At 38.1% G+C, this 24378-nt stretch overlaps 1 protein-coding gene across 1 annotated transcript in view; it reads left to right on the top strand.

Annotated features, from left to right (window-relative positions):
• Positions 1-24378, top strand: part of CTNNA3 (catenin alpha 3) — a 1251491-nt gene that overhangs the window by 280912 nt on the left and 946201 nt on the right. The window contains exon 7 of the mRNA XM_006089723.3: positions 20010-20213. Coding sequence (XP_006089785.1) covers positions 20010-20213 — 204 coding nt within the window. The remainder of the gene's footprint in view (positions 1-20009; positions 20214-24378) is intronic.

Here is a 24378-nt window from a genome sequence, read left to right as displayed (position 1 = left end):
TGAGGGCAGAAGACAAGGGCTATATACTGCCAATAGGAAAGCCATAGGAGATCCTTTCATAAAGGTGAGAATCCTTAAATTTAGCTACCTCTTTGGATGAACAAGAGAGACACCGGCCCCTACAGTAGGAGACCGTAGGAAGACTTGGCTAGCTTAACCTTGACTTGGGTGGCTCAGAAAAAAAAAAGAATAGAAAACATGTTGGAAATTTTCTAACAATAAATCTGTCCTTACCTGGACAGTGGGTCAGAATTCATATCATTTATATGGCCTCTAAAACCCCAGCTTGAACATTTGAAGTTGTTCTGTCTTGGCAATACCTCCAAGGATCTGCCAGAAGTAAACTCAGATTTTCTCCGCACTTTACACCCAATTCACAAAAAATTCTCATGCAGGTCCAAGGAAAGTAAGTTCTCACAAGACATACAAATAAGCAAGCCACCACAAGTGAGACATTGCAGAAAGAACCAACTGCAGAATCAGATCTGTAAACACTGTAGATATTGAATATAAATAATATGCTTAATATACATTATTCCTTCTTTTATTTACTATAGTATGAAGAGTTATATAAAGCAACTAAAAGACTGTTGAAATTGACCAGGCAGAATTATCTAAAATGAAAAACATAATTGTAAAAAAATTCAGTGGTTAGACAAAATGGAAGAGAATTAATGATGTGAAAGATATATTTGAAGAAGTTTGTTGCAATGCACTACAGAGAGACACAATACAAAACATTTTTAAAAAGCAGTTGATAGATGAAGACGGTTTCACAAGTTTTAAAATATTCTAATATAACATTCAGAAGAGAGAAAAGAATAAAAATGATATTAAGAATTTTCTAGAACTGATGAAAGACACCAGTCTCCATAGCCAAGAAGTCCCCAAATTGTTAATCAAGACATATAAAAAGAGCCCTGGCCAGTTTTTCCCAATGGTTGGAGCCTTGGCCCTCAGACCAAAGGGTCATGGGTTTGATTACCAGTCAAGAGCATGTACCTGGGTTGCAGGGTCAATCCCCAGCCCTGGTGGAGAGGCAACCAATTAAAACCAATCAATGTGTCTCTCACAATGATGTCTCTCTCTCTCTCTTTCCCTCCCTCTTTCTTTCCCTCCCTCCCTCCCTCCCTCCCTCCCTCTTTCCCTTCCAATCTCTCTAAAAATCAATGGAAAAATATTGTCTGGTGAGGATTGACAACAGCAATAACAAAATGATATATAAAAGGAAATCCACATGCATATATTGTAGTGAACCTGAAGAACACCAGAGACAAAAAGAATATTTTTAAAAGAAAATAGAATTTATTCTCGGCAAGATAGCAAAATACCCTCCACACATGAACACGTTGAATAAACAACTACACATGGATCAGCTTCTTCTGAGAGAAAACCAGAAACTGATTGAGAGATTTCTTGACGTTGGGTGATTGAGAACATGCCCACATCAAAACAAGGAGGGAAAACTGAGACACATTCTCACCATAATCTTCACCCATAACAGCCCATACAATTGAGAGGGAGCTCACATCTCTCAGCTTCTCATTGAAGAGCAAAGGTTTGGATGGCATATCTAGTGCCCAACCTGATGTCTGCTCCCAGAGCAATGGTCCCCTAATTTGCCTCTTTTTGGAGAGCTAATGGGGCCGGGCATTTACTAGTCCCTTGGGACCATGGAGCACAAACGGCAGGATTAAACAGTCATGCAAGCCCTTCCTTTCCCTGCCTCAGTGCTGAGTGAGCAGACAATAGAGCCCAACTTCCAGCTTCTTCCTGGAGGGGTTAGACTGCACCTTCAATGTCCTAACTTTTCCAGCTGCTGACCAGGGTCCGGCTTCTCAGTCACTTGTCTCTGGGAGCTGACAAGACAGGTGATCCCGAGTCCCTAAGGAGGTTGAACGGGTGTGTGGGTACTTTTCCCAGGACTTGGGGATGGAATTTAGTGCTGGTTAGTGTTAGTTTTGTTGATTAGGGAGTTGCCTTAGTGGTAAATCTGAATAAGAAAAAGCATGGAGGAAAAACAAATATGGAGGGATGAAGAGACTGTAATAGGAGTGCATCCTGGTTGAAATCTAGCTTAGGAAAGTTTTTAAGGCATATTAAGGAGGGCCTCAAAACAGAGCAGTTTTTGTTTTTCTTCATTATTATTTATTGACCACCCCATATGCACAGTGGACATTTTGCCATTTGATTTGATGTGTTGAACTTTGCATGCAACAGAATACACACCTTTCAAATGTTCATGGACCCTCCATAAAAAAAGAATCAAAGGCAGCAACGAAAAGTAATAAATTCTGCAAAGTAAAAGAGGCAACATATGAATGGCATTAGGAACATGTTTTTCATCTGTTTTCAATCTAAATTTTAAAGATCTGACTTTTCTTTGGTAATTCAAATTTTTTAAAAATTTAATTAATTTCTGATTTTGTCCTTATTAACTCCTTTTTAATTCTTGAAGTTTAATTTTGCTGTTCTTTTTCAATATCTTGAGTACATTTATTTTTATTTTTCATCATTTTCTTCTTCCTTGTTTTAAAATAAATTATGCTGTTATTTTCCTCTGGACACCTTAAATTTGAGAGGCAATACTTTTTTTTTCTTTTTCAAAATTAGTGTATATATTATATGCCCTAGAGCAGTGATGGCGAACCTTTTGAGCTCAGTGTGTCAGCGTTTTGAAAAACCCTAACTTAACTCTGGTGCCGTGTCACATATAGAAATTTTTTGATATTTGCAACCATTGTAAAACAAAGACTTATATTTTTGATATTTTATATATTTAAATGCCATTTAACAAAGAAAAATCAACCAAAAAAAAAAGTTCGAGTGTCACCTCTGACACGCGTGTCATAGGTTCGCCATCACTGCCCTAGAGTCTCTCTTTAATTCTGTTGGTGTTATCTGAGATGTTTGGTAATTAATCACTTGAATAAGACTCACTTTTAGTAAGAGTGGAGATTACTGTTTCCCAATTAGATAGACTCTACCAGGGAGGGTCATGAATCTTTTTTAAGAACCAGGCTTCCCAGGTGATCCTTCTTATGCCTGTTTCTTGTTGAGAACCGTTCATAGACTGTATAGTATTAGTAGCTACAGTGTGCTTATAGCATTCATATAATGTCCCCGTAGTCATTGTAGGTCCTTATTAACAACTAGCACAATGTTACTACTGGGGGAAGGAGAGGAAGGAGATGTAGGCGCTCCTTTAGACCAAGAAAGTCTTTTGTCTTCCTGGAGCAGAGCTTCTTGTCCTTTGTGGCTGACATTAGCTTATGTAGGAGCCATTCTGGCATCTAATGTTACAACTCTCGCGGGCCTTTTAATTTGAAGTTCATGGGGATCCATGTATAGAATCCAGGTGTCTGTGAACTTTAGTGGGAAAATACTAGATCTTTATTTCAAAATTCAATCTGAAATTTAGCATTGTGCTTAATTATTAATATAGGTGATAAACCACAGTATTGATGGCAACACCTAAGACTTGGTTACCGGTAGCAATTACAGATATTTTCATACCACATTACAGGTGTGCAAAGTATCATTTCTGCTTGTTACTACTACGTCATTAGGTCCAGTGCTAGATCTTATTTCATGGATTAATATGACAAATTAAAAATATGTTTATAACCATTAATGGAATTGTCTTTTATTTTATACGTTAGGATAATTGCTTTGAGAAGAGGGTTTAGTTTTCACCAGACTGCCAGAGGGGCCCAGGACACAGTAAAAGTTAAGAACCCAGTCTAGTTAACTGGTGACTCCAGCCTGGGCCAGTTGCTGAGTCAATTATTTTCTGAGAGTGGAATATTGGCTTAAATGTTCTACCCTTTATTACTGAGCAGAAAGGATGTTCGATTCCTAAAGTCTCTGGATCTAGAGTTGTGTTAGACTTAGGTTTTCTTTTTAACTATTTTTTTTTTCTCCGTAAGTGGAATTTCTCTTGAGTTTTACTATCAATTTGTTCTTTTCTTCCTCCCTCCCTCCCTTCTTCTGTTCTTCCTTACCCTTTATCTCTCCCACTTTCCTTCCTCATTGCCTCTTTTCTTAATTTGTTCTTTCAATTTATTAGTGAGAAGTTAATATATGTGCACATTTACAAAGTTATATGATCCAATGACATCTAGTAATTTTGGGGAAATAAAACTAAAAGCAACATCTTCTGCCAATCCAGAAAATCTCTTCACAAAAGTAGAAGAGAAAGAAAAGTTTTATTATCAAGTCAGCATTAAACCAGAATGTGATATGAATCACAGGCAATCTGCTAAAGAGATAGCAGATATAGAAAGAAATATCCCCTTTTATATAGTTAAGCAGATAAAACCCAACACACATTCTCAAGATAAACAGTAAACAAGTAAAAGAAGAGGACCCGACAGTACCTTTTTGCATACATAGTTCATCCTAAATTAACTTGGTAATTGGAATGACAATCTGTGTAGTTAGTGCCTTTATTCATAGGAAATTACACGTACTATATCTTAATGACAGAAGTAGGTTTGCAGCTTGGAGCCAGGTGCCCAGGAAAGTTAGGCTCTGATCCTCCCGTGGAAACTGGGAGATAGAAGCACTATCTTCCTTGATGATTACATTTTATTTTATTTTATTTTTTATTTTTTTATTTATTGATTTCAGAGAGAAAGGGAGAGGGAGAGAGAGATAGAAACTTCAATGATGAAAGAGAATCATTGATTGGCTGCCTTCTGCACGCCGCCTACTGGGGATGGAGCCTGCAACCCGGGTATGTGTCCTTGACCGGAATCGAACCTGGGATCCTTCAGTCCGCAGGCCGATGCTCTATCCACTGAGCCAAGCCAACCAGGGTTGATGATTACATTTTAAAGATATGGTGCCCAGGTCCTTGAGAACAACATTCCTGGGTGGAAAAGCTGGCAAGAAGCTCCTTTGGCTTTTAAAAATATTTACATACATTTTGAAGGCACAGAGTAAAAAAAAAAAATAATAACAAATTTTCTAAAAATAAATGATGAAAGAAAAGGGTGAGGGCAGCCTCTTTCCCTTTTTGCCCTAAATATCTTTTTTTCCAGACTTATCTTTATTTTCCCCCAGAAACAAGCACTTTTAATTGATTCTTTGTATATTATTTCAGAGGTGGTGTCTGTATATACTGAGGGATAAATTCCTAGCATAGTACCTGTTCCATAAATGTTTGTTGAATCAGAAACATTTCGGGCTCTATTCTCAAGACTCTTATAATCTAGCAAGAAGCAATGAGGGAAGGCTTTATAGAGAGGGAACTGAGGTGAGTCTTGAAGTATGGGAAGAACTGTGATAGGACATTTAATGACTTTTCAGGTATATAAAAGGGGTTTTATAAACTTCAATACCTGAACAAACAAAGATTTGCATTTGGGTGGGTACATGGGGACTCTTTAAAAAGATGATTTACCACCTAGAGAGTCCTTATCTTTTTATAGGGACTGACAGGAAAACTATAGGAGCACACCATTAAGGATGAATAGCAGAACGGAATTGGGACTATCATGTCATTTTGATTAATCCATAAATCAGTGTAAGAGCTTATAAATTCAGGTTTCTTATTTGTTGCATTTTTTCATAGTACTTATCTGGGAAAAAAAGTACTTCCTTTTAACAAAAGCTTGTTTCCTTCTTAGGGAAACCCATTCCTAAATTATATTTTCCTCTTTTAAAGAGAGGGCTAATATTGTTCCTTCTCTTCAGTAATGAAATTGGAATTTGTTGCTGATGCTCCTAAACACTGTACTGTACTATCTGCAGCAGGAGAATGGTAGATAATCTGCTTTGAAAACCAAATTTGGAGGAACCACACTGAATGTCAAGCTCAGAAATGTGAACTTTATTAAGGGAGAACTATTTGATTAGGGAAAGGAGAAAATCAAATAGATGCGGTAGGAAGATTAACCAGTCATGATGTGCAGATTATTTTGCAGGTTTAGATGGATGGAGAAAAGAAGAACCAAAGATTTCAGTAATATTTCCAGTAAGAGGTAATAAGGACTGAAAGTAGGGTAGTTGAAGTGAAAAGGAAAGAGATAGATATAAAAAAGGAAGAATTGCCCTAGCTGGTTTGGCTCAGTGGATAGAGAGTCAGCCTGCAGACTGGTTTGATTCCAGTCAAGGGCACATGCCCAGGTTACGGGCTCGAGCCCCAGTAGGGGGCGTTCAGGAGGCAGCCAATCAATGACTCTCTCATCATTGATGTTTCTATCTCTCTGCCTTCCTCTCTGAAATCAATAAAAATATATATTAAGAAAAATAAAAAAGGGAAGAATTAACAGTCGTAGTGATTATGAAGGGTGAGAAACGGGAGTGGCTCACAATGGCTTAGACATCAAATGGATCTATGCTTGTGTTAACATAAAAAACATTCAAACCTCTAAAGAATTTTTGTGAGTTTATTTGAGCCAAACTGTCGACAATTACCAGGAAGCAGAATCTCAACGTATTGAGATTGAAAGGGCGAGGGCTAGGCCCTCCACCTTGCCCCAGGGTAAGGGCTACGCCCTCCATCTTGCCCCAGGGTAAGGGCTACGTCCTCCATCTTACCTTGGCCATGTGCTTGGCAAGGACCTTCTTCCCAGAAGTCTAAGCCTCTGCTAGCCACACCCAGGAACAAGACACTGACTTGCTCCTGGCCAATTGGCAGAGCACAGTCCTTTCTCCTCCCCTTACTCCAACCCCTGCTATAAAACCCGTCTCTACGCGGGGTTCTCTCTCTTGGCCACCTGGCTTGCCGATGTGTCGGTGAGTCTGGTGGACGGGGAGCTCAAGCTAGCTTGAAATACAGATTCTTATGCTTTTGCATTGAATTGGCTGGCTCCTTGATGTGGTTTCTTGGGGATCCTGAAATCTGGGCATAACAGATACTGCTCCGGAGAATGGCAGTTTTTAACCTTGTTTTATACATTACAATCAAAGGAAGAGACGTGAGGGAGTTACATGAAATCCACTGGTGATAGATTAGGGAGGCTGGAGAAAGCAAGAGAGGATAAAAAGAAAATGATGGGCACACACTTCTTGTACTTAGGTGGGTGCAGGATAGTTAACAGTCAACAATTAACATGATAACAATAACAATGAAGGCATTTGTGGTCTGTGTCCTAGAGCCCCGGTGCATTGGCTGTGCCCTGAGGGGTCTGGAAAAAGGGAAGTTATAAGTTACCCTGACATTCCAATGATATGTTATCATACATGCAAAAGACAACAGACAGGCTTAGTTAAGGTAAAGACTGACTTTTGTCAGGGAAGAATCTAGCCTAGGACATGACTACCTGCCATACACTTTTAGTTAAAAAGTTTTAATTTCAGACCATGCTTTGTGGTTACTTTAGGTCTCTAGAGTTTGCAAGGCCGCCACACAGACCTTTCTTGAGCTAGTCAGGTCAGCATGTGGTCCCTTTCCATCTACACTTAGAAGAGTGGTGGTTTCATACCCCCAGTAGGAAAACGAACTGACTTCCAGAAGGACATTATGATACAAAGCGAGGGAAACAGCCAAAAAGAAATTACTATAAGCTTCTGAGCATTCAGATATATTTTTGGGATTTTATGAGGGGAAATAATTTGAATATATATATATTCAAATTATATATATATATATATATATAATTGTGAAGTGAACTAAGCAATTTACTATTAATATAACTATTCCTTAAAGAACATTAGTTAACATTCCAAGTCCAGAGGGTTTTCTAGCTGCTAGCTCTATTGAAGTTGAGAAATCTATGGTTCCTTCTGAGAGCTGTAGATATGATTACTAATTGGATTATCACAAAACCTTTGGAAGGTTATATTTACCACGTACAGGTGTCCATTCTGGCCACATTGTCTCTGTCCCATGGAGCAAACTTTATATCTAGCACAGTCAATGTGTTGGACAGAGCACTGTGTTAAAAATGGATTGGTGCTTATTTGAGAAATGTCCTAAGAATAAGCTGAAATCAAGAAAAGAGAAGTATCCCATGAGAGTTTTTAATCTATTTCTTACATTTAAAACATTTAGAAAAATATTCATTGGTGTTTAGTCATGTGAATTTCAGCTTTAATTTGGAGGAATTTGTTTTTGCTCTCATCGAAGTATGGAAGGATGAAAAATTTAGAGTTCTTTTTTTAAAAAAATGTTTTTATTGATTTTAGAGAGAGAGAGAGAGAGAGGGAGAGAGAGATAGAAACATCCATGAGAGAGAAACATCATCAATCAGCTGCCTCCTGCATGTCGCCTTCAGAAATTGAGCCCACAACCTGGGCATGTGCCCTGACCGGGAATCGAACCAGTAACCTCTTGGTGCATGGTCCGATACTCAGCCACAGCTACAGCCACATCAGCTAGAGTTCATAGTTTTAAAACACGATTTGATAAAATTTGGTTAGTGCCATGCCTTGCTCCTTAGGATGTTGATTACTGCTCTTTATGGAGAACCTTGTTCAGTGGCCATGCTATTCCTAGAGTTTGGCACCTATAGCTTTTGTTAGTGGCTGGTGTTCACTGCCAAATTTGAGATTTAGGGTTGCCTAAATCCAACCCTAAATCTCATGGAGCCATCATTTCTGTGCTTTTTTTTTTTTTCATTTTAGTATTTACAGTAGATTTGGAAAAGCAAGAGAGGTGGCGGGTGATTATATTTTGAAACTTTACTAAACTTTATGCTTTAATTAGAATTTCAAAGCATGTTTTCTAATAATAGAAGGAGGAAGGCCAGGGGCTTGCGGGGGGGAAAAAAAACAACAACACACCCCACAATGTTTTAAAATCCTAAACAGAAACTTTGGTTGAAGATACTATTGATTGTGAAGAAAATATTGCCAGTGTATGAGTTTTTTATAGTAAGTACACTCAGTAGTTAAAAGGAATGGCAAAAATGTCTCATGTTTTCTTCTACAAATCTGGGGCTTTCTCCCTGGGCCTGCAGCCTGTGCCTAGAGCCTCATGGTTAGAAGGGTCTGGTGTTGGTTTCATTATCTGAAGTAGCTGTTTTTAATTCTGAATACGTGTTAAACAAGGGGCCCTGTATTTCCATTTTGCACTGAGCCCTCACATCCTGTGGCTGGTCCTGCCCCAATCCTTCGGCTACTTTCAGATTTCCTTGCATTCTCCTTAGTGCCCGTCACCTAATCTCAGCTCACTTTTAATGTGTGAAATCCAAGAAAGAATTGCAATTAAAATAAAAACTGCTAATTTTGGTTCATTACCGACATATAAGTGGTTTGGACTAAGTGCAAATTGTACGTTCACAAAATCCCAGCTTTGTTAGCCATAAATGGCCACTTGAAGTCAAATGAATAATATAGCAGGCAGGTTCCAAAAGAGCAGAGACCAGAAGCCCCAGAGCAAAGGGGAAAAAATGAAAAGCAAAGAACAGACATGCGGTGACTGCCAACGCTCTCTCTGACTCTTCTCCAAGCCTACTATTAGCCAATCAAATGGCATATGTCACTTCCCACAGATGGAAAAGCAGCCTGAGCAAATGTATACGGCACAGATGCATGGATCTGTCAGGCAGCTGTGGGAGGTTCTATTTGTTAAGCTGCCTGCCAGTAGCCATGAGCTTTGAAGAGGGGTAGTTGCATTGTGGGAGGTAGGTTAATCTTATTTGCTTCACATGGAAACCATGCTGTCTCTAATAGGCACAGTGGCTTCTTCAATGCCTAGAATGAATCTGACCATATTTTTCTTCTCACATTTCTATCTTAATCATCTGACTATTGGGCTAGTACTATATAAAGTGAGCCTTACAGAGAGGGAGGAAGGCCAGGGGCTTGTGGGAATGATGGTGATGGATGAGTCAGTGTAATAAACAGAGCCATCAGGTGAGTAACCCCAGAGAGAGAGAGCATCGGTGGAGGTCAGTTAACCTCTTGATGAGAATAGATGAGACACATCATACTGAAGACAGTGATAATAGACTGTTTTATTAGACATTTTCTAAAATTAAAGAATTTTTAGGTCTGTATAGTCCTACTTTAAACATAGAGCTTAAAGTATTGTAATTAGGTATAATGTGTATGGTGTTTATGTAACAGTTGTCATTGAATAGGTGAATGAAAAATGTACACATGACCCTGTTTTGATAGTCTGTAGACCCCCATTCACTGGCCCTCGTCATGAATGGATTTGGAGATGCAATCGCCTTACCTTTAGCAAACAGCTAACAATTTAGCAGAGAGCCTCCTCGGAACCACCGATGTTTAGAGAATCACGTTCAGTGCTGATACAGGTGCTGTATTAAGCGAGGACCCTGCCTCTGGTGGAATTTTGTGCCTTTTGCGGGGAGCATAAAAATGCTTTACCTTTAAAAAAAGTAGCCCTAAATTGCGATGTTGGATGCTCTACTCTTTTCATCAATAGAAAGAATTCCCCATGTCCTTTTTTGTTGTTGTTGTTGTTAATCTTCACTGAGAATATTTTTTCCATTGATTTTTAGAGAGAGTGGAAGATATGGAGGGATGGGGTGGGGGAGAGTGAGAGAGCAAGAGAAAGAAAGAGACAGAGAGAGAGAGAGAGAGAGAGAGAGAGAGAGAGAGAAAGAAAGAAAGAGAAAGAAACATTTATGTGAGAGAGACACATCGATTGGTTGACTCTTGCATGTGTCCCTTACAGGGGATGGGAATTGAACCTGCAACCCAGGTATATACCCTTGACGGGAATTGAACCCTTGACCCTTGAGTCACGGGCCAATGCTCTAACCACTTAGCAACACCATCCAGGGCTCCCGTTTCCTTTTGATTCACGTAGTTCCCTAGATATTTTGAAAGTTCCACACTCTCCCCCACCCCAATACCCACCAGCTCTTCAAATAAGGAAATAGCAGGCATGGCTGCATTGAAGTTAAATTGAAAACCCTTTAATTCTAATAATTTCTCATCCAGAATACAGAGAAGCATCCTGTTTATTTCTTATCCTAAATTAGTTTCATTGGCACCTGATTCTCCCCTCCCATTAGCTGTCCTGATATGTACCCCTGCTAGTTTCTCTGAATGAGGCACTCCTTCCAAGCTCTAATCTTGGCCTGCGTATTCAAGTACATTTCCCTCTGATTGCAAGGAAAAGGGACAATGAGTCCTCACCACAGTTTTGCTTGGCAGTCATAAGGGAAAACTAGTGCTTTATGGCACCCTGATTAGAAAAGTCTGGAGTCCAGCGATGGAAATTTCCTTCGTGGCATTATGTATTGATTAATTTAAGGTATATAGTTATGCTCTTTAATTGCATATCACACTGCATAAGATCAATATCTAATTGAAAAAGTCCGGTTATGTAGATGCATTCTTTTAACATTAATTTTATTTTTAATATTGTTCTGCACCCACTTACCAAAGCTATGAGACTGCTGTAACGTTCAGAAAGGTATATGTTAGGCATCTGCAGGTTATAAAATTAAAAAAAAAACAGTTGCCTTTTAAAATCTAAAATGATAAAAGCTGGATTTCGGAGGCTGCATTTTAAAGTACTTTTGTAATGATTCCCTTATCACCTAAAAGTTCTGCTGAATCATGATTTCATGATTGCCAATGTGCATAGCAAGAGAGCTTTATGAAACTGCTGCTGCTTCTCACTTCTCTCTACTCTTCTCATTTTCTCTACTGTTTCTCTCCATTCCTCTCAGTCCCCTCCTCAACTTTCCTCCCATCCTTCCCTCTTTCCCTTTACCTTCTTTGCATTTCCTTCCATTTCCTTTCCCCTCTCCTCCTCCTTTTCCTTGTCTTTTACATGTTCTTGTTCCTTAATAAAATAAAAAATCTAAATCAGGTGGATTAAGCACCAAGGGAAAAAGTAAGGCCCTTGGTAAAAATCCCCAGAAGATCAAATAATAGCAGAAGGAGTGCTCTTGGTTTAACCTTTTCCTGACCAATTTTTGAGGATGTCATTATATAACCAACAAAGTAAAAATACCGGAACAGTGGTAAGTGCATAATTCATTAGTTGTTTCTACAGGTATTCTTAATTTGGAAAGAACATTAAGCCAGAGTCTGACCTTTCCAATTACACATCTGTTATGAACAGCACCAGCAATACCCGGAAATGAAAAAAGGAGAAGGATCCAGTGGAGCATAATGGATTGAACTGTGGACTAGTGAATGTTGTCTTTGACCGTCCTTCCCATCATTCCTTTCAGAATTCGTTTTTCTCAGGTTATCTGATCCCCTTTCTCCCACTGATTCCCAGTATCTGCGTCCTAGCCACCCACCACTGGCTTCCTACCCTTCCACATAGTGATTCATATTCTCTGGAACTGCCTCTCTTTTAATTCATTCCCAGCTAGTCATCAGGTGAAGAACCCAATAAAGTAAGGCCTTAATGACCAACGACATTAAATTCTATCCTACCCTGGTACTTTCTCCAAAGATATTCACCCGTTTAGGAAAATAGTGCTTTTAATCTCAATCAACCAACCACTTTTGGTGTAGATATAGGCCAGCTGGGTTTATTTTGTAGAGGAGTTTTTCTAAGCAACAAATGACAGTAGAAAGATACTGGGTTCTTCCTCCTAAATGTAGGGGTCATCACTACCTTTTATCTAGTAAAATGCTGCTAAGAGGCTATCATAACAAAAAAATTTCATGTTATGGAAAATAAAATGAAAAGCAGTTTCCAAAGCTGTGATGTGTAATATAATAGCCAGTTGTCTCATGTAGGTATTTGAATTTAAGGTTAAATAAATCATAATGAAGTAAATTTAAAAATCCAGTTCCTCAGTTGTATTAGCCACACATTAAGTATTTAATAGTTACATGAAGCTAGTATCGGCCATTGTAGATACAGAACATTTTCATCATCAGAAACTTCTTTTGCACAGTACCCCAGAGTATACGGCCAATACAATTTTTATCCCAATTTCTTATCAAGACTGTGGTCTTTATAAAGAATCTAAAATGATTATTTTGTGGCACTTAATACAGGCGAATACATTCTAAAGATAGATTTTCAAACACAATGCCTAGAGCAGTGGTTCTCAACCTTGGCTGCACATTAGAATCACCTGGGACTCTCTTTAAAATCCTGATTTCTGGGCCTCATCCTCCGGAAATTCTGTTTCTTTGTTACTAATATTGTGGCCCCACCCCATAACAAGGAAACAGAATTTCCAGAGGATGAGGCCCAGAAATCAGGATTTTAAAAAGATCACTAGGTGATTCTAATGTGCAGCCAAGGTTGAGAACCACTGGACTAGAGCAAAGTAATTTTTTTCTTTAACCCCAGTTAACTAGAAAATTACTTAGAGACATTTGAGTTAACTTATTTCTAACTATGTATTCAACTCCAGGAAAAGAGCAGATTCTTAATCCTTCTCATGCCAAGAATATCTTTGTTGGTTGTAACTTCAAAATATTCAGAATATCATCTTTACAGTCTTTGAATAGTAGCACTCTAGAAAACAGAGGAAGGAGGCAGGGAGCACAGAAAGAGCACCTGAAGGGTGCTGTTATTAAGAAATTGTTACCACCTCACAGTCATTGTTTTTCAGACGTAACTGTGAGAGTTCACAGTTTATTAGCTACTCTTTTCTTCTATGCTCTACCATTCACAGTCCCTATGAATCCAGGACTTGTACTTAGCCTGCTATTTCTCCCAAAGGATATAATTATAGACAGAAGTAAAGGTAGAATCAAATGAAAATAGAACACAAATGGGGTTACTCACTTTTTCCAATTGTCCTATTTGTATCTCTTCTTCCCTTTGCCAATGAGTTGTTTCCTGGGAGAACTCCACAGGCATAAGTGCTGACGTAAACCTTGGAAATAGCAGGCACTATTCAAATGTTTCTTTAAATTTTGCAGATTTATATTCAATTAGGTTTACAATCAGTGAAATGCATGGACATAGAAGGCGGGACATACATGATATTACTTACTGAGAGAATTACGAGTATGAGAGTGTATGGTTTATTTCTGTGATGGTATTGTGTATAAAAATTATATTTTCTCTAAATTCATTGTAGGATTCATTCATTTTAGGATTTTTTACACATGGTTTACAAACGGACCATGAGCAGAGATAAAACAAACATGTAAACAGATAGATAATAACAAAAACTTAACTTGCTCCTTAATTAAACTATATTTATTGCCTTAGTTAGCAATATTCTGGTAAGAAGATATATTGAGATTCATTCAATGCTATATTTAATATTAGAACAAAATCATCATCCTCTTGGAAATGTTTATGTTACAATTCTTTTAAATAGAGATTTTGAAATTAGAAGAATTCTTAAAAGTTTATTTTATTTTTTATATAACCAGATAAAAACAATTCATGATGTGGTGCTATGCATAGATCAAATTGCTGAATTCTGAAGGAAGTATGCCCAGGAGAAAGGTTACTACCTTTGATGAAATAGATTGATATTTTTATTGGTGTCCTGGTATAACCACTATCATGATATTCAGTGGGTATTTGAATGTTCTATAACTATTATTTAGGAAAAAAATTTTTAAGGGAAGCTGCATATCCAATTTATTTTATAAGCATATTGAATGTGTTTCTAAGATACTTTCTATTTTTGTTATATTAATTAATACATAACAGAATGTGAGTTATATACATTTTGACAATATAGCTGAATATGTAGTTAACTTTCTTTGTAAATCACACTAATTTACCAAAGTAGCACAAATAATGTGTTGATCGTCTGGCTAATTTATAGTTTTATTGCTCACATTTTTCCTTCTTTTATATATTTTTTATACCTAAAGCTTCTATTCTTTAGTTTATTTAAGTGGAAATGCATTAAAATAAGGGATATACTAGACAAAGGAGAGCCTGTGAGTTCTCTCAGTAGCATTTTCTGTTCATAATCTAAGGAGAAATTTTGTTCCATTTTTTATCACTCACTCTGAAGATTGATAATGTGGTTGCTTGAGAAACCCATTTATGCTATGTGGTTATTATTTTTGCTGCTCGCAACTTGAGGCGTAGCATGTATTTTTGTGAAGACTGTTGGTACTTGATTATAATTATAGCTACATCTCTTTTGATAGGCAATTTCACTTTGGAGAATAGGTGTAAGATTTTTTGTGTTTTGAATGTAAATCGGATCAGTCTCATCATAGAATATAAAGTGTGTGAATGATGAGTAAGATTTATTACATCATGTTTATTAAAACAAAGAAAACTATTTCCAACCATATTGATTTTCTGCTTCAGCTTGTTTAAGATTTTTTTTTAACTTCTTACATGTTCTGGTCAGGCATGGCCAAAGCCTTGTTCAGAATCTGAAGTATTTTATATCATAACTAGAGGCCCGGTGCACAAAATTCATACACTGGGGAGGGGGGTCCCCTCAGCCTGGCCTATGCCCTCTTGCAGTCTGGAAGCCCTCAGGGGATGTTCGACTGATGGGAACAGGGGAGTGGGCCTAAGCTGGCAGTTGGATATCCTTAGTGCTGCCACGGAAGCGGGAGAGGCTCCCGCCATTGCAGCTGCGCTCGCCAGTTATGAGTCTGGCTTCTGGCTGAGCGGCACTCCCCCTGTGGGAGTGCACTGACCACCAGGGGGCAGCTCCTGTGTTGATCATCTGCCCCCTGGTGGTCAGTGCGCATCATAGCAACTGGTTGATCTGCCTTAGCATATCATTAGCATATTACACTTTGATTGGTTGAACGGACAACTGGTCCACCGGGCACTTAGCATATTAGAATCCCGATGCGCAAAATTAGTGCAAGAGTAGGCCTTCTTTCCCCCGGCTGCCGGCACTGGCTCCCTCTGGCACCCAGAACCTGGGCATCCCTCCGGCTGCCGGCAGGTACCCAGGACCCAGGCTTTCCTCCAGTCGCCGGCAGACACCCGGGACCCGGGTTTCCCTCACAGAGGGGGGCCCTGCCCACCTGCCACAGCCCACTGGTCAGTGGCCTGGGCCTCTCTCTTTGGGGCGATTGTGGAGCCCCCCAATTGATTGCCCTGCCGTCCGGTGACCTGGGCCTCCCTCTGCGGGGCGATCATGGGGCGATGGCCGGGCCTCCAACCAATCGCATTGCACCCACCTTGGCTGGCCTGGCACCAGTGGGTGTCATAGCGTAGTCCCAGATGGTCGTCAAGGTCGTCCGGATGGTCATTCCGCTGTTCGGTTTGTTTGAACCAGCATCAATACAAACATGTGTAATGCATTTCAATGTAATGTTATCGTAGCTACAATGTAACTAGGTAATAGGAATTTTCCTGCTCTATTGTGCTTTTATGGGACCACCATTGTATATGTGGTTTATCATTGACTGAAGCATCTTTATGCAGCATATGACTATATATATATATATATATATTTTTGGATTGTGTCCCATAAGTCCAGTAGGCTTTTTTTATTTGAAATTTTTTGTATGCCTCTGACTACATAACTCAAATTATCTGTCATTAAGTTCATTGGTTCTTTCTTTTGAATGTTCTAGTCTGTTGTTGAACCTCTCTAGTGGATTTGCAGTTCAGTCATTGTATTATTCTGCTCCAGCATTTCTGTTTGGTTCTTTTTATGATTCCCATCTCTTGGTTAAACTTCTTATTTGTACATGTATTGTTTTCCTGATTTAGTTGAGTTGTGTATCTCTGTTCTCTCTCTCTTTTAAAAAAATATATTTTATTGATTTTTTTACAGAGAGGAAGGGAGAGGGATAGAGAGTTAGAAACATCAATGAGAGAGAAACATCGTTCAGCTGCCTCCTGCATACCCCCCTACTGGGGATGTGCCTGCAACCAAGGTACATGTCCTTGACCAGAATTGAACCCGGGACCCCTCAGTCCGCAGGCCGATACTCTATCCACTGAGCCAAACTGGTTAGGGCTCTCTGTTCTCTCTTTTCTCACTAAGCTTTTTAAAAATGAATTTTGAATTATTTTGAATTTTTCCAAGGCAATTATTAAATCTCCATTTCTTTGGGAACAGCTACTGGAGTTTGTTTTGTTCCTTTGGTGATATCATATTTCCTTGATTCTTCAGGTGCTTTGAAACCTGACACTGTTATCTTTACATTTGAAGAAGCAGTCACTTCCTCAACTCTTTCCTAACTAGCTTCAGTGAGCCAAGCTAGAGATACTGAAGTCTCTCAGATTTTTTTTTTTCTATCAATGCTGCTGCTCCATTCCTTTTGTTCCCCTTGAGGGGGAAATCTTAGACTGTGTGCCTTCTCTTGATACCACAAACCCAGGCTGGGTGCTGGGAGCCTCCTACTAATTTTCCCTAGGGTAATGCCCTGAAGCGTTTAATGTTGTGTCCTCTGCCAATCTAAAAGATCCAGCTGGATGCTAGTATCTATATGCCGTCTGTGGAACTTGAGTACATCATCTGCAGGGGACTCTGGGGTTGGCTACAGCAGGGTGTGGTGCATGAAATGCTGGGGGTGCACACCATCTAGTTGTAGAGTCTTCAGTTAGGGGTCCTACTGGATTTGATGATGGGGCTCTTGTTGGAATCTGCTATACAATTAGTAGGATCTGCTGCTGGTTGAGATCCATGTATTGGTTGCTGTGAGCTTCTACCCTTTTCTCTGCTCTTCCCTATCCTAAAATTATTCAGCTGTTCCAGTCCTCTCAATGTTATGGGTGAGAAGAGATGGAAATGGGCTTCTTGGGCAGCATCCCACGAGTCTGGGGAAGAGGAGCGCTCACTTTGCTCTCACTTTCTCCCATGGGGAAATACTGGCCACCACAGTCTCTGTTGGCCTTGGAAGAGGGATGACTGTTCTTATCCTTGTCGGTGCTTCTATTCTTTTATTTATTTTTTGCTCCACTGGTGTGCAGGAACCTCTCAGCTATACTCCCAGGCTTTCATAAAGGTATTCTCATTCATAAGTCATTGTGAAACTCGGTTTCTGTGGGGGTATGAGGTATGGATATTCTTATTTCATCATCTTACTGAAGGCCTTAAGAGATAGTTATTAATTTCAGCGGGTCTCAAACACCCAGTGGTTTTTCATAGGACATTCAAGTTACTTTTAAAAAAACATACCTTTTTATTGATTTGATGACAAGGTTAGTGAAAACTGTTATTGAATGGGAATAGGAGGACAGTAGTCAAAGAGGAATCAAGAGGCATGTGTGGGGCTATCAGATGTCAAAGCAGGCCATGGTTTCAGTGCAGATGAGCCTGGAAAATCTTAGATGTCATGCAAGTGAAAATCCAAAGTCTAGAGAGTTTGAGGAATGGCCCTGTAGAGCAGGAAATGATATGACTTAATCCTAGAATAGAATCTGTTTTCTGACATAAAATCACGTCCTGAAATTACTAGTTTCTTCTTGCAATTCTTATAGGTGAGCAGATTTGAAGTTTAATTAACTTTTTGTATCATTACAATGCTGGAGACATGTTAACTGTTCCTGTCACTTCTGATTGCATTCGAGCAATTCTGTTGCCCTCAGTGTCTTTTCTTAGTGATGATATCACGGTGGAGACATTTTCAAAAAAGATTTTAATTGGATTAATTATTGTTATGGACATTGGAGTGGAATGTGTGTACTAAGTTAGTGAGCCAAAGGAAGATATGGTAAAAATGACAAGTGAGATAAGGAGGTAGATTTAAATGTAAATGAATTCTTGACTGATGGACAGTTGGATTATTGTCTCATCTAAAAGATTATGCATTGGATAACAAAAATATTAAATCTGGCATTTGTAAACTTTATTTCCTTTTTGAAACTAAACTGAGTTTAGTTTGAATATAAACTGAGTTTATATTTTATATTCTATAATATGTGAACATTACGTAGTGCTAATATTTTTTTTTCTCATTGCTTTAAAATTATTTCTGTTTCTGTAATAATTTTCTCCCCCTAGCCTGTTCCTGGAGTTACAGCTTTTAAAATTTAATTCTGACTACTTTTGATTCCCATATATTTATCATAATGTAATATAGTGCAATGATCAATTTAAGATTTTAGGCACACACATATACAATATACATAGAGCTCTCTCTGCATATGTGTATATTTAAAATTTAATTATATGATTATATACTCTAAATATCAATGATGTTTATTGTGTGTGTATGGATTTATACATACACATTTGAAATCTTCATTGTCAACTATATACTAGTATTTGAAGATTATTATATGTACCCATTTTATGTTAAGGATTTTTCATAGAGCTTTTATTTGATACTAACTCTTTCTCTAATTGCCACATTATGCCTAAACTTTGGAAAAGCTTCCTCTCTATTTTAATAAAGAACCCGTAGACCCTCACACCTTTCATCTTTTCTTCAGAGACTATAGATTATCTTGACTTCTTTTGCTTGGAGACTTATATCTAATGGAAACCTTAAAAATACCATGTCAATTTTCAATAGTAGGAATAGCTGGAAGTTATAATAGATCAACAGAAAGATGGAGTCTTACTTTTTCAATAAATAATTACAATTCAGAATTCTTTTTGATATGTTAGTGTTTAAGTTAATTAGAGTGTATGATTTATAGTAAGGCATAATGACATGAATATTGAATTAGATATTATTAGACCTGGATACTTGTCTGAACTTTACCATTATTTTCTCAGTGACCTTGGGTGAAACAGTCTTAGTCATTTATCATCAATTTAACAATATCTTTGCTGCCCACTTCTTTATAGTGTTGTCAGGGTTTGATTATATATGTGAAAATATTATGTAAACAATGAAGTTCTATTTAAAGGTGAGTATTATAAATAAGAATGTGCCACGCACTGTATCAAGCACTCACATTGTTCTTACAAAATGAGGCACACAATGTTAATATTAAAACTTTACAGATCAGGTAGGTGAGGCTCAGAGTACCTAAGACCCCTGAGTTAGCTCACACTGTTGATAAGCGGGAAAGGCAAGATTTGAACACAGATCTGTCTGATATTAGAACCAGTGCTCATAATTGTATAGTTTTTGTCACTGAATAATAATTGCCATATAGAATTATGCGTAAACTGAGTGAGGCAGAAAAAATGCAATTTTCTTTATTATCACATCTGACTTCTGAAGGTGAAACCAAAATGATATTTATTTTTCTTAAAAATAGGATGTTATGAAGTTCTAACCATCCAAATGTGTTTTGCCTTTAGAATTTAATTGTCTTGGATCCACTGACAGTGACTGAGGAGGAAATAAGACCATCCCTAGAGCAACGCCTTGAAGCCATCATCAGCGGGGCTGCTCTGTTGGCCGACTCTTCCTGCACCAGGGATTTCCATCGGGAGCGGATCATCGCAGAATGCAACGCCATTCGCCAGGCTCTGCAGGACCTGCTTTCCGAGTACATGAACAACGTGAGTAACTGTTGCCCCCATTCTGTACATCGGGTATGTGCCGAGTTTCTCTGTAGAACATGTGATAAATGATAAGTAAGTGTGCGATTTTCCATAGATTGGCTTGCTGAGTGGGTTCTGCTCAGGGTGCTCACAGGGTGTAGCGGTGAGATTGGATTTTCTAGGGATGGAATCTAACCAGAAGGTTGTTTACATTTGATTGCTTTGTTTGAAATAGTAACTAAATATTAGTTGAAGAAGGGATTCAGGACTGGAGAAGGGAAAGTGGAGCTGTCCATCAATTTAAAGGATAAAAAGGTTAAGAAAAGGAGCATATTCTCAGACTGAAGTTGGTGAGTATCAAAGTCAGGATGTAGATAGTATCGGATGAAGTCATTGCTGCGGGGATCAGGGACCATTTTTGAAGATGTAAAGGAGCTCATTGAGTTCGGGTGGCTCGTGACCCTTTTCAAATGTTATGAGTTGTGGCAGTTTTAACTATCTTTTGGGAATATTAGGAATGCTGTCTAAATTTAGACAAATGCACAAAAGTTTCAAGGTCTTTTTGCTTTCAGATTTTATGTATTCATATATTATATATTCATTCCATATATATACATTTTACATCCATCTGTGGAGTCTTACATTCAAATCTTAGTGCCATTTTTAAAATGAAGGAAGTCTTCATTGTCAACTGTGTATTGATCATGAAGCCTTTTTAAATAGAAGAGCTCAACAAAATGAAAGGTTTATAATTGGAATGTTTTGTTGATCTGCCTTATTATAAATGGAATAAAAATAGTTTCAAAGCATCACTTTTTGAATGTGAAACGGAAGAATTGGGATTGTTCTGTATAAGTAACTTATGTGAATAATTGGTATGTGCTAAAATTAGTGAGTTTTAAAGACTTTTTAACATGTTTGATATAGCTCCTTGTTCTTAATATTTGATGACTTTGGCACCTGAACAACAATCTCTTGTTTGTCAAGAAATCAAAGTTGTAAAGTACATTATGTTAATAAGAAGAACATGTTAATAGTGTCATGTCCTGCTTCTTAAGCTAGAATAGCCCCATTTTTAACATATAATATATTCTTAAAGGTTTTTTAAGGGAATGCATCCATTAGAAAAAACTCAGAAGGTTATATTGTATTGGAATTTCTTCTCTCCTGATCTGTGTACTTGTACATTATATTCACCTTTATAGATCAAAATAGCCTGAAGTTACATGTAAACTTATTTTATACATAAATATATAAAATTATAGATACAATTATTTTACCATATATAAAGTTATTTTATTCTTTTAGATACAAACACAAACAGATGCACATGCACATACTCATACGCATGTATAGACAAGGATGGCTACATAATTGTAGAGCCCAGTGCAAAACTGAAAATGCAAAGCCTGTTGTTCAAAAGCGGGGTTGGGGTGGGGGGTGGGAGCACCTTTTTCCTTTATTCACAGTCTCAGTTGACATGAGAAAGTTATTTTTATTTGCTATTTAGTGTTAGGTTCTCTAGAGCATAGGGATACTTGTGGGAGCATGCAGACCCTACAGGTGTTTGTGTACTTGAGCTATAACCCCAACCCACCCTGACTGTGCCAAGGACCCTACCAGGAGTGAATGGTGGCAGCAATCACTGGGTGGGGGAATAGGCTGAGGACCTCTGCCTGCATGTGAGTCTAGGGTACATGCTTCATTGCCCCATAGGACTTCGCTTAATACACAACTTCAAAGGTAAAGGTGTTAAGAATATGAACACTGTGGTAGCAGAACATTAAAAACCAAAGGACGTGTATACATGCATACAAGTATAACCAATGGACACAAACAATAGGGGCGTGAGGGCCTGTATTGGGGGACAGGAGCTGGCTGGGAGAGGTCAATGGGGGCAAAAGGAGACATATATAATACTTTCAACAATAAAGAATTTTTTTAAAAAGCCAAGGTAGGCCTTTTTGAGCAGAGGGCTCTGTGCACAGTCACAGGCCCCTGAAGCTGGTTCTGTACATAATAAACATACGTCACACAAAAATAGCAGTGTTTTTATGGTTTCTTCCACTTTGGCTTACAAACTATTTGGGTTGAAAACTATTCATACCAAAGGTGAAGTTACGGGAGCATTCTGCCTAGGGTCCAATCATTAAGAAGGTACAATGTTTCTAGAAATTTATAGAACCAACTAAAAGTCGGTCTGCCATATATATATATATATATATATATATATATATATCTGCTTTATATTATCACCATGTACCACCAATTCTAAATGTCACTGGTAAAATGTTTTCCACATAATTCTTCTAAATTCTAAGCAATTGGCTATAGTTGTTGTTTTAATAATATGTGTATATAATTCAAATTAGCACACTTTAATGACTATCCTTTAGTAAACAGTATAGTCTTTTTTGCACTGAAACAGCAGATTCAAAATTGACAGGGATGACACAATGATTACAAAGACAAAGAACTGGAGTTACTTTAATTCTGTTATTTTATGTGACCACGGAGGTTTGTTTTTAATTTAAAAATTATGATCATGGAACTGAATTTTGAGGGGTAATATTTTTGTTAGGTAAGTGTAAATTTCATTCGTGAAATATTTCATTGAATTTGAGTTATAACTTTGAAATGTATTCTCTTTTTGAAAATTGTCTATCACTTTAAAGTTAAAGAACAAATTAGGAAAATAATGATTATTTGAGATTATTGTGGAAATGTAGTTTTGTTACATAGAGGAGAGAGGTGTTTAAAAAGCATGGACTCCCGGTATCAAATATGCTAAGTAAGGCACTGAAAATAGGTTTGCACTTTTCTGTCTTCTTGCTCTTTTACTTATTGAGGATTTAATCTCATGTTCAGTTTCAAGGAGTCAAGTACACAAAACTTATGTTACTAATATCTTTCTGTTAGATATTTTCATTTTAAAACAAGGTAAGTTCTGTGTTAGAAGAGTGAAGTGGAAAGCGACTTTTTTGTTTATAATAAATTACGCAGATGAATGGTAAGTAGCTTTTTTTAAAGCTTGTCCAGATCATTATCTCAATTTTATCATGTTTAAGGGTAATCTTAATTGTAGGAACCCAAATACTTCTTGGTCATTTAGTTGATTAAATTGCATTACTATTTATACTTCATGGAGATTGTTTTCTTCTTTCTTCCTCCTTCCCCCATGTTTTCTCTTCTCCCCTCTGGCAAAGAAGGGCAAACACCCCCAGCAATATCTCCCTCATGGCATTTCCCCCTTTAGAGCTCTTATCCCAGATGGCATTCCTCTGTTTGCGTGTCTGCTTGCTCCACTAGCCAGGAGCCCTAGGAGAGTGGGGACTGTGTTCCTGGCGCTTAGCATAGCAGGTGCTCAGTAATTGTCATTTGGATACAGGTAAATTGAATTTAGTGCTTGCTGCTTCTCAGTCTTTAAAATTAAAACGACAACACGCCTGAAGCAATTAATTTGAAGTTTATTTACTGTATTTATATGATAAGTGTGGAGAGAATATGGAGGGAGGGCTCATGGTGAGAGCAGGAACAGAGGAGAGGAAAGAGCAGAGTTGAGGGGATGTTCTTGGGGTGATCTCAGAATACTATATATGCCTTTCTCTTAGAGCAAATGTCAAGTACTTGTTGAGGAAGGCATTTTTTTTCCCTTTGGAAAGAAAAGACATCGTGTGTGTGGGTTCCGTCTGATGATTCGTTCTGATGTTGGTGTAGTAGTCAGAGTGGGAGGAGCTAAATTTATGGTGGTCCACAGGGTCAGATGCCCATTCATTCACACATTATGGAAACATTTCATTGATGAGTACAACCTATTCATAATAAAAAAATAAACTTACAGTACTATGAAAAAGCACTCCAAAAGCAATGTAACAGTTTCTTTTCATGTAAAAATGCAGAATTTTATGCCTAATACTAGTGTCTGACTGAGCTAATGAATATTAGAATAAAAAGCAGGAACCAATCTGGAACACTGTGGAATAAATGATCAGAACATATTTCCAGGTTTATTTTTACTCTAGGTTTATATCACAAATGATGTTCCCCTATCGCTGTTTCATCATCTTTAATGAAAGGAAATGCACGTTCCTGGGGGACTACCTGAACTCCAATCTTTCTCGGTTCTCTCAAAGATTTTAGGACAGCTCCTGTACTTAAGTCCTCAGCTTCCTAATTTAAGGAA

The sequence above is a fragment of the Myotis lucifugus genome, unplaced genomic scaffold, assembly GCF_000147115.1.
Source record: "Myotis lucifugus unplaced genomic scaffold, Myoluc2.0 scaffold_62, whole genome shotgun sequence".
Lineage (NCBI taxonomy): Eukaryota > Metazoa > Chordata > Mammalia > Chiroptera > Vespertilionidae > Myotis > Myotis lucifugus.
This window is presented reverse-complemented; position numbering and strand designations above follow the sequence as displayed.